This window comes from Synchiropus splendidus, chromosome 16 (genome assembly GCF_027744825.2).
Source record: "Synchiropus splendidus isolate RoL2022-P1 chromosome 16, RoL_Sspl_1.0, whole genome shotgun sequence".
Lineage (NCBI taxonomy): Eukaryota > Metazoa > Chordata > Actinopteri > Syngnathiformes > Callionymidae > Synchiropus > Synchiropus splendidus.
This window is the reverse complement of record NC_071349.1, coordinates 14,510,929-14,522,128: the sequence shown is the minus strand read 5'-3', so window position 1 is coordinate 14,522,128 and position 11,200 is coordinate 14,510,929. Positions and strand designations below refer to the sequence as shown.

The following is an 11,200-nucleotide window of genomic DNA, read 5'->3' as shown; positions in this document are numbered from 1 at the left end:
TTGTGTCAATTTCTTTGCAGGACACATTACACTAGAAGAGTTGAGATTACACTCAAAGAACAAGGACACACATAGAAATCAAAAACTTTATTACAAAAATAAGTTACACTCACCTCCATTTTACAGTATAAAACAATTTATTTGCAGGAATGCAAAAAACGTTGTTGGCCACCAACAATAACTGCTAACATCTTTTTTTTTCTTCAAAAGGTGGTTGTGATTTCATTGAGGGAGTTAACTGTATAGAAAACTGGGATTGAGTAGTATGGTTTCCTCTTTGTTATACCTGGAAATAAGAATTCATTCACTGCAGTATCCCTTCTACCACTGCGTCAATGATCCCCAGCCAAATACCACCTCACCATAGGCACACATGCTCACTGATCTGGGCATTATGGCAATTCAGTCATCCATCAAGATAAGCTAAGGATCTACTCCGTAGTTGCGGTACTTGGCTACAAGTAGGGATCATTACTGAAGATTCTAATGATGAAAGACTGTAAGGTTGCTTTACATTATTTGAAAATGTCAATATAAAAACAAACCCACTGGAATAGTACAGTTGCACCAAAGGGAGACTGCAGGGCATTATTTTGTCTTTTAGAATTAAAAGGCAGTTGGATGCCTGCAAAGTTGAAGCCTTTACAAAAGTAACATTTTTGTCCGAAAAACTATACAAACAGTAACTACATACTCTGAAGAAGCAAAGCGGCTAATTCAGTTCAAAATAGGACAAAAGCAGGGCTTGTTCAGACTCATCATATGAGATTGTTTGCATGCCCAGTTTGACTGTTTGCAGTGTCAGAGCTGTGGCAAAAAAATTACTTTATTTCATGAAGTACAATGATTATGTCACAGCTCTTGTGCATATATTTGTATGGAAACAAGCCCTGCTTTCATCAATATAGTTTCCCTATTTACAGTACAGGCCGGGTAGTTTAGTCCTCGGTATTGAGGTAGTCAACCAACCCTTTAAAGACAAGTTCTGAAAAGAACCACTTTCCTGGAATGCCTGACTTATCCATGCCAGGTGGGTACACCCTAAAAACCTGCAAATGTTCTCTTTCAAACATCCAGATCAAACGATTAAGACATGGATATTCCGACAATAAAATTGCGTTCAGCACAAAAATATACATCAAGCTCTTCCGAGCCACTTCAAACCTAAGAAACTTAAAAAGTGCAAATTCTTTAATAATTATTTAAAAATGGCATGTTCGGGGACAGGGAGCGGGGGAGATTGTTAGGGCAATACATTAAGCCCTGTGTAGCAGGGCGTGGTTAAGGGGGCATGGGGCAAAAGGGACTGCGAAGAGACGCGGTCGACTTCTGTTTTTTTAAAGTGAAAAGTTTCAGAAAAAAAGATGGGGGGGGGGAGTTGGGGGAGATGCTTCTTCTGTAAGGCTGGAATATCATTGGACCTTTTGTCAAGCTCTTTTTGTTTCAACATCCATTGCAGATTACGGTGTAACTCCACTCATCAAGTCAGTATCCACTGTTACAGGTCAGGACCGCCCCCGGCCCCGCTTTCCTGCTGGAGAGAAACCACACGTTAGCGCCACTCATTTTACGTTTTGCACACTGAAAAGTTCAAAGAACTTCAGTGTTACTCCAAAAGGGAGTGAAATATAGCTCGTGGCGAATGCCCTTTGTCTGCTGGCTAACTAGACCAGCCACACTGAGCGCTGTAAGATGACACCTGTCAGGCTGGGCTGAAGAAGCTAATGAGCAGGTGACACATTAGTGTAAAGCTGTGTGTTGGAAGGGAGACAACTCCAGTGTAGCTTATGTCACATCATCAAAATGTGTGGACTGTCATTCCATTGCAGGCGCTTGCAGTGGAAATGCCTGACAGGCCTAGATAGTCAGGGCAAAAATGTATAGCTACCTCTGCTTGTTCCAGGACCTCCTCGTTGGGTGAAGCCTACTCTGCCCCTTGGTGTGATGCCGCCGCGGCCTCGGGTCTGGCCGACGCCACCGCGTATTGCTCCCCGCACTCCTCGTCCTCTCCCAGATCCCTGGAAGTCGTCGTAGCCGTAGTATGGGTCTTCGTAGCCACCCCTGTAGTTGTGGTAATCATAGCCATAGTAATCGTAATAATCTTCATAGCCGTAGTAGTCCGGCGGGTAGGAGTAACCGCCACGTCCGCCCCGTCCTCTGCCCCTCGTTGGTGGATGCATGTGAGGAGGCACGTAATAATAGTAATCGTCATACCTGAAGACAGACACCAACTGTTACCAACGCGCCACAGTACAAAATCCAAATGCGATTCCCCGCTTACATTTGTGTTTTAGCAGCTTGTCTCTGTGCTTTGCGCTCCTTCCTCTTCTGGTCAGGTGGCTTTGCAAAGACAATTTCAATGTCTTCACCTTCAAGGGCTTTGCCATTCAGATCAGTCAATGCCTGGAGAGAACCACAGTTGGAAGTCGTCCACGCAAGCCGCTGTAATGAAAGACCAGATGGATTTCATACCTTCACGGCACCATCTCGTTCCTCAAAGTGGATAAATGCGTAGTCTTTCAATTTTTTCACTCTTTCCAACTTGCCAAACTGACTGAAGGCCTTTTCAAGGATCTCCTCAGTCACCGAGCTCGCCAAGTTCCTGACAAACAGAACCTTGACCTGAAAAAGAAGCAAAAGATTTCACGAGAAATGCTTTTTACCCATCAACTCTCACTGGAATCAATCATCATAAAATGAGTTATATGCGAAACTCTGCTTCACCTTGGCCATGACCTCTGGATCTGGGTCTTCAATTGGATCAGCCCACTCCACAGTGACAATGTTTCCCCATACTTTCACTTTGCCGCTCATGAGCCTGCGGCGAGCTTGGGCTGCCATTTTGTGGTCTTCATATTCCAAAAAACAAAAGCCACGATTTTTCTTTTTGTCGTCTGGCTGGTGGTACAAAATGACGTCAGTAAGTCCCTCTACAAAGCAAAAGAAATAGGATTAGAATCAAGACAAACTACACCAGTCCTACACATAACAAGCCAAGGTAGGTTCAATGTCCAGTCAGATCTTAGCGGTAAGCTGTCAGTGTAACATGAGCCACTCCAGCATAACTGAAAAGGTCATCATTTGGAAACTGATCAGTTATGCGTTGCATGTATGCATGACTCACCTGTGACTTTTGCAAATTCTTCAACAATTTGATCTTTTGTTTTGCTCTTTGGAATTGACCCAACAAAGAGCCTGTTATTGGCCACAGAGATGCACACACCAATGTGTTTGCCAGGTCGAATTTCATTGTTATTGCACTGCAAAAACACAAAAAAACATTGTTCAAGATGAAACATACTGGTATTCAACTGCATCATAACATTTTACATTTGAATAAAACAAAGTGGCCAATCAAAGAAACTACAACAATATATATAGTGCAAATGAAATCACAGTAATCTACATGCATAAGCAAAAAAACAAAAATTTATCTCCAGGGAACTAAAACAGACCCTTCTCACGTCACCTCTGGCACCTTCCAAGATTCAGCGAAGTTGAGGATAGTGAATTCACTTTACCAGATATCTATTTTCAGTCTCGTTGCCGATCATGCACACAGTTTTAGGAGAGGGTACATACCAGCTTGACAGCCTGCTGTGCAGCTTCTTTAGTGCAGAAAGTGACAAAGGCGTAGCCTCTGTTTAGGCCACTGAGGGGATCCATCATCAGACGCAAATCCCAGATTGGACCGGCTTTCTCAAACAGAGGAACCAGCTCATCCTCAAACAGGTCTCTGGGGATTTTCCCCACAAATATCTGCCAGAATGGATAAAAAGAAAACATGAGTAAGAGTGTTCAAGTTAAAAGATCAGATGAGTGGGACACCAAGACATCCAATCAGGTCTTAGCGGTTAAACATCATCGTAACCGTGGCTACTAAAGTGTTTTACAGATTGTCATCATTGAGACATCTACTAGAACACAGGTTTCAGCACTGGTAGATTTAGCATCCTTACTTCTGTACCAATAGTGGGTTGTGCCCCTGAGTGGGCTGACTCTGGTGGCGGACCGCCATACTTCCTTTGCCCAGTTGTTACATCAAGTGTATATCCTGTCCTCTCCAGCAAAGCCTAAAAAGAAACGATTCATTTTCCAAATCAGAATATGCAAAGACAAATACGTTTCAAGCACACACAAACTTGGATACAAGTCCTTGCAATCTTAAGGATTAGATTAACAGCTAGGCACTTTTAAATGTTTTGTTTACATTTGAACCATATCAGCATCAAATTAGTTCTCACTTTTATTTTGGCCTCATCTGGTCCTTTGTTGGTGTCTGACACTTTGGTCCCTTGCTTCTCTCTTTGTCTGTAGGTTTTCATCACGCCACAAAGAAAGGCACTTTTGTTCTGAAGGAGAAGAGGCAAGTTTCTTTTGTGATCTAACAAAGTACAATCGATCGCCCACCTAATTACTTTCTGGCTTTAATCAATTATTAGAGGATGTAAACACCAAACAAGATAAAACTGGGCAAGATTCTGACACAACTTCCGCCACACGAGACCAAAAACACACCTGCACATGTGAGAGGTCACTGTCCTTGAATTGCAAAAGGACTTGTAGAGCACCTTCTTCGTTAAATTCTTTCAGAGCCTCAATTGCTCGGTCATCTAAGTCACTGTGTGACACCAAACCTGCAGAAATTGGGAACATTAAGACAGAGTTAAAATTATGATATTACAGTGACTTATAATAAAGCAAAGGCAGCTTGGTAACTCTGGCATGCAAGTCGTTTTAAGCATCAACAGTCCAAAACTAAATTAACTTCACCAAAATAGAGACAACTATAACTACTCTACAACACTTGAGGGCAGACTTCAGAAGCATTTTTTTCAAGTTTCAAGTTTCTAATTCAACCCTGCACTTGTTAACAGAACTGATCCACAGGTGTTTTAAAGCAATACCAGCTTTTTAGATCTGTGGCAGAGACTTTAAGCATCTATGATATGGAACAGCAGCCAGTATACCCAAATACACTATATTTAGACGAAAAGGCCAAATGCTTTCTGACAGTGTAGAAAAAAAATACTAAGTGAAGCAGCTGTCTCACTGTGATGCCCTAATGTAGTCTGGTTCTGATACTGGCAACGGTTCTACACCTGAAAAAAATACTTGGCATATCCTTCCTTATGACTTAAAAAAATGTTTACAAGACCAATGGAAAAGTGAACAATGTTCCTTACGACAAGTCACTAGCCTTGACACCAGTAAACATGCAATAATATTGGGAGTGCAAATGCCGTAATCTCTCACACATGTTCACAACTGTGACATGTATCTAATGTTTAGTAGCACTGCAGTACCCATTTTGGGGGAAACCACAAAAAGTTGCTTCAGGATATAAATTCCTGAACACTCAAAAGGTGATAAAATGACAATACATGCAAAAAATTGATACACACGATTTGCATATTAACATATGCAAGTATATTTACTGGACCTTACCTGCTACGTAAATTTCATCTAGTTTTTCAGCAACTTTCTGTGGTAAACCAGCTTCTAATAAAGTCTGGAAGTGCTCAGAATGGGTAACTGCAGCAGAGGTGTCCATTGGTTCTTCTGGACCATTTCCATTAATATGTTCTGTGGCCATGTCTCCAGAAATCTGTGTAAATGCAATGAGCCAAATTAATCCTGGGTCACGAAGGGCAAGCCTTTAGATGTGTTCAGGATAGTGTAGAGTCCCGAATTAACACTGCTAACTTGACTAAACGGTAATATTCAGTGAAAAAAAAAGACATTCTTTAAAATGGGTGTCAAATTAGCAACATTTTTATAAATCACTGTAGCAGAGCAAAATTAATATGCATTATCCTAACTAACAAAACAACTCGGAAGAAAAACAGAAAGGGACTCATGTGCAAGGTGTCATATGAAGTTTCGGAAACAGTGCACTAAACAAACAAATAAAAAGTACCAAACTGATTGAAATTGACTGACAGACTTTGTTAATATATTAATTTTACGACCACAAAATATGAGTATTGCATTTGACTAGAAGGGTGGTATAATTGGCACTAGTTGCTCAACTTTAAAGTGCTGACTTCAGCACATAATTGATGAACGACACACGTGTATCATCCATTTGGGGCTGACCCGTCTACATTTTTTGCACAATGTAACCACCTTTTTTTTAAACAGTATCTTCAAAACAAATTTGAATTGATCACACCCCCAATAATTACTGGATGATGTGTCGTTTACTAAAACATTAAGGTGTATTTTGGGGTCATGCTTCCTCACTTGCACAACAGATGTGTTATTTTTCGTAACCAATATAAGTAAGTGACAATACTTGTCTGAGCGACCATTCAAATACATGTCTGTAAACACGTGCTTATCGGTTATTGAGCAAATATATCGTCTCTACAGGCCAGTTTAGGCAGCACGTTTCGTGCAAACGCCAATATTGTCGAAGAAAATGCATCGTAAAAGGGAGCAGTTTTTAAATCAAGCTAATGCTGCTACTCGATTTAGAAGGGAGGGACTGGGTCGCACACGTTGGGGTTAGCTGGAGAGCTAACTCGGTGCATGGCCCGGTGCAGTGCCACACTCGTCAAAAGCATAAAACTGCTTTCCAAGTATCGTTTTATATTGAAGTTTATTTGTTTTGCAATTTGCATATTTGACTTACTACGTAAAACCAGTCCATCTGTTGCGTTTAGCGTACACTGACTATGAGCACATGAACTCCATGATCTGTCAAAATAGGCTAGCTGAGGCTAACGTGCTAATTTCAGTGAGGCCATTGTTAGGACGTCATGTGTTCGCACGGGCTTTCGCCGGTTCTTCGCGTTTGTATTTAGTATTCAGGCAGACGAGTCGATGCCATAGACACCGAAATACAATATCGCTGAATACGTGGCTTGCCAACATGAAGCCACACAGAAAGACTCCATTTTCAAAAAGCCGGTGTGGAGCACTCGTTCCTAGCCACTACCAGTTCCCACATTGTTTGAAACAACACGGCATGATTTCGACTTTTTAGAGCAAAAACTAAGCGGGAAACATTCGCCCAAACAGCAACGAACACTCTACCTGCCGCTGGATCACCACTGCGAACGTTGTGGATGAAATAGGAAGATAAATGTGACTGAAAAGTGTAAAAGTCCCGGCACTGGTCCGGCTTCACTCATTCACTCTTGATGATGTAAAATGGCTGCCACGTTCACGCCTCGAGTTTTGTCTCGTCGATGGGGTTTCTTGGACGAACCTGCAGGGGCTCGCCTTGTGTGTGTGGATCTACAGTAGAGCAGCAGGTCACCGCGGCAGACTCTCACACGTCGCCTCATGATTTCCTCGGTGACCATTGTGACGCTTCATAGCGCAAGTTGCGAACAGCTCCTTTGACTAAAAGGCATGAAGGGAAGGACTAGTGCATGTGTTCGAACCAAAACAAGTCACCGAGAAAACAACAAAAATAAAGAATTGTTTTATGGGCGTGTCTAAAATTGGATTTACATTTAATTCCAGGGAATAACTTCATAGAGAAATACAACGTTTGTTCTAGTAAAGACATTTATAATCAGTCTTGGCTTTTAAGTTGATAAAAAAATGATGCTTGTTACTATTTATATCTTTGTAAACATGTGCAAATATGTCTAATAAAACACAATTCAAAGGTAGTCGTACATTCTATACATCTGCGGTCCAAATCAAAACTAAACACAGCATAAATTTGACTTAAGATCTGAGTGTCGGCATGTCTGTTGTCTGTGTCGCAAATTCAATGTAGCACATAACATTGCAATGTTTTACTCTAACATCCTTCTTAGATATACAATCAAACGTTACATTTGTTTTTTGTTCGACTAGGCCTTTCACCCAAAAGGCTACGTGGAGATACGAAATACATTTTGATGGAAGAAAAAGCATGACGGACGCAGAAGCCCACAATCGATTCTTAAGTCATGCACTGTTTTCTCCGGTAGATGGCAGTAAGGCACAAACAGTGACGAGGACAATTTCTGAATGAAATAACGGGTGGAGTGCATCATCTTGCGACGAAGTTGTAAAACTCAATGAGATTTAAAGGCAACCAGACTTTCAATTAACTTTGTCAGAATGAAAAACATATCTAAAAATAATGTCTATTATATCATCTGTGGCTTCTACATCGATTAAAATGTACAAAACACCGTATAAATTGTGACTGTATGTTTGTTTAAAATGTTCTCAGAAGCATACGCCACCTGTAGAAAATCAAAAATGGCTTATAGTTGAAAAAATAAATAATTTAATTAAATTTACGCCTCACTGACACAACAAACCCTTTACGAGACAAGTTTTGGAAAAAATGATATAGGAGGGAATTAATGCTAATCCTTGACATTTCCAGTGTTTGTGGAGAACAGATGATGTTCCATGGCAACCATCAGATAGCGATCCATTAATAACCAGCATTATCTGCGTCACATAACGGACTGAATCTGAAGCACACTCAAACTGTAATGTCTTAACTTGCTAACTTAATTTATGTAAACCTTAAGGGTCATCATTTTCACCATCGGTATTAACAGTCTGACTGAAAGTATTTTTGACACCTCTGTAGCACCAAAAAAACTATTTTACGTCAGGCTTGTCCAGTTCTTGCTGACCCAACTCGAAACACAGGCATCAAGTTTATAAAAACATAACATTTTTGAAAAGGAAAGAAAGACAACTGTTGACAGCAAATGAGGAAGTGGTCATATATTTTTAAACAAAATATATACAGCCCTCCAAATTGATGTTAAGAAGTAATAGATCTTCTTTATAACATGTTTGCAAACACTGGTTGCTAGGAGACTAAAAGGATTAATTGCTGCATCCATAATCAGAATGGAAGCAATGAGAAAGAATGTTTTGACTTTTCATGGTCCTCTTTGATGATGTAGGGCTTTAAGGGGATTATGAGAGCGGTAGAAAGTCAGTGAGATCAATGATAAGGTTGGTAGGTTCCAGATAATCCAGGAAGTGGCCTCTGTCAAAGGTATAAAACCGGGGGAGTAAAGAAGCTCTCAATAGAAGGTTTTCTAACCCAAAATCGCTATGAAGGTAAGAGATTTCATGGCTGTTGTTCCTGTTCATCAGGGTTTACCTTAATATTAACTCTCTTCTTACTATCAGGTGACAGGAACCATGATGGGATCAATAAAATCCACCTGCATTTCTCTACTTTTGCTGACCTTTCTCCTCATCATGGCAGATTCTTATGCCAACACAGATTTCTCCAGCGGTAAGGTTCCATTGTGATCCTAAATGTTTTTCAGCAATACAACATTTAGGGCCTTATTTTTCCTCCTCGATTGTTATTGAAGACGGCTGCGAAGAGTGTTCCCTGAAAAGGCACAAAATTTCCATCAACGATCGCCCCATCTTCCAGTGCTCGGGCTGCTGCTTCTCCAGGGCTTACCCTACACCTTTTGCATCCACGATGAACATGGACACCCGAAAGAACATCACCTCAGAGGCAACGTGCTGCGTGGCAAAGAATTTCAATGAGGTTCAGGTACTGTGTGAACGTACCAATATTTACAGGACACTTCACTCAGCATCTTATATGCTCAGGCTACACCACCAACTAAAAATACTTGTGAATATACTTATAAGTTATTTTATTTTCAAATACATGCACATCAATGTATGGACAATATTATTGCATGCCTGTACGTATAATAAGATGACAGTACGGCAAGATAAAAGACAATAGTTGTCAAAAAAAAACAACAAAAAAAAACAGTACAGCTAACCAAGGAAAAAAGAAATAGACAGGATGTGACAGCTCAATAACAGGTGTGTCAGTTATGCACGTACCCAGATGTCATGGATATAAGTTGGACTGGAGAGGCTGCAGCAGGGGTGTCAAAGTTAATCATGCAAGGTGCCAACATTTCCAACACGTTGATGAGTCTTGAGAGGGAAGAGTTTAAACGAGAGCCTCTTTGGTCAGTGTCAAAATGTGTTCTGTCCTCCAGATTAACTGAACTCAAACTCATCATTCTGCTATATACCTGCACATAGGCAAGAGAATATGAATAGCTAGATTAAAATTAACACACCAACCTACAGCTAATATTTACGACATAATACTGACTTGTCAATGAGAAACGGTGTCAGTAACTGAAGTATTCAATAGCATGGCATCGTAGAAGCAAACTCAAAACAAGGGTGGTCTACAGTCTGAATGATGTAATTTGGTTTAAGGGGGTTTTAAATCTTATTTTAACTGTTGCAGACCATCAGTTGTTGACATCTATAGTCTCAGCTATATCAGCGGGTCAGCTTACAGTATTATATGATATTTTGTTTATGGTAATATAATGCAAGCATTTTTTTCTGAACTTAAAATTAACGTGAAATGACTCTGTATTCCATATTATTACTGAATTCATTTCTTCCAACCAAGGCGCCTAACTTTTTGCACTCTTCTTGTCTAGATGGGCATAAAAGGTGCAAGACTGAGGAACCACACTGAATGTCACTGCAGCACCTGCCACTACCACAAGATATGACCTGCTCAACATGATATCTGATAAAAAAAAATACACGCTTGTGATGGATTGTTTTTGTGTAGACAGATTATATTTTTGCTAATTGTTTTGACGTCAGGATCAGTCTCTATTAACATGTAGGAAAGTATATTTAGATACAGGTTTCAAATTTGTGTCTGACATGCAGCATTATTGTTTCTTGTTGCTTATAAACAATAAAGTGAATAAAATGCAAGTGTGCTACTGCTGTCACTGGCCATTCTTTGTCGACTTGCAAAGTCATTCTCACCTGATTAAGTTAAAGCTAGATTAGAAGTCTCATGGCATTAATTTACTTTATTTACTCTGTTGGAAGGAAATGAGAGTTTGTTGAGCATTTTTGGACATGATGTCTGTGTCCAGTGTTGGATGTAAAGTGTTTTCAGACTAAAATTACTTCTTAAAAAACACCACTCCTTAACTTTCATTTACATTGGCCTTATTTAAATTATAGTCATTATTATGAGCAAGATGATGGCTGTCATTGCACAGATTAAAACAACCTCTTTCATTTGAGTCCACATGAGAAGTCGATCTAATGACCTCTAGAAGAATTATGTATGCCTGTTAATACTGTACCCTTCTTCTGAAAAATGCTAATTTCAACACTTAACAGACACATTAAATGCCCAGTCTCCTCTTACAAAATGGTGTGAGGCTGATAAAAAAAATGGTTTTTGTTTATT

The 11,200-nt window shown here is 40.1% G+C and overlaps 2 protein-coding genes across 4 annotated transcripts; one reads left to right on the top strand and one right to left on the bottom strand.

The window, feature by feature from the left end:
• Nucleotides 1-72: 72 nt before the first annotated feature.
• LOC128747684 (heterogeneous nuclear ribonucleoprotein Q) lies at nucleotides 73-7,195 on the bottom strand. Of its 3 annotated transcripts, none has more exons than XM_053845739.1 (12): nucleotides 7,042-7,184; nucleotides 5,449-5,608; nucleotides 4,519-4,637; nucleotides 4,245-4,352; nucleotides 3,960-4,073; nucleotides 3,583-3,759; nucleotides 3,125-3,260; nucleotides 2,725-2,930; nucleotides 2,473-2,622; nucleotides 2,282-2,403; nucleotides 1,889-2,214; nucleotides 73-1,534 (listed from the first exon to the last, which is right to left on the bottom strand). In XM_053845739.1, exons 2-12 carry the CDS (start codon nucleotides 5,594-5,596, stop codon nucleotides 1,506-1,508), a joined length of 1,635 nt encoding a protein of 544 aa, XP_053701714.1. In that variant the 5' UTR covers nucleotides 5,597-5,608; nucleotides 7,042-7,184; the 3' UTR covers nucleotides 73-1,505. The 3 variants fall into 3 exon arrangements, with proteins under 3 accessions (XP_053701714.1, XP_053701716.1, XP_053701717.1); XM_053845741.1 differs by having other exon boundaries at nucleotides 73-1,531; XM_053845742.1 differs by lacking the exon at nucleotides 5,449-5,608 and having other exon boundaries at nucleotides 7,042-7,195.
• A 1,708-nt stretch (nucleotides 7,196-8,903) lies between these two features.
• cga (glycoprotein hormones, alpha polypeptide) lies at nucleotides 8,904-10,631 on the top strand. The gene is made up of 4 exons (XM_053845104.1): nucleotides 8,904-9,039; nucleotides 9,112-9,220; nucleotides 9,303-9,493; nucleotides 10,422-10,631. The coding sequence occupies exons 1-4, from the start codon at nucleotides 9,034-9,036 to the stop codon at nucleotides 10,494-10,496; spliced, it is 381 nt and encodes a 126-aa protein (XP_053701079.1). The 5' UTR covers nucleotides 8,904-9,033; the 3' UTR covers nucleotides 10,497-10,631.
• Nucleotides 10,632-11,200: the final 569 nt, after the last annotated feature.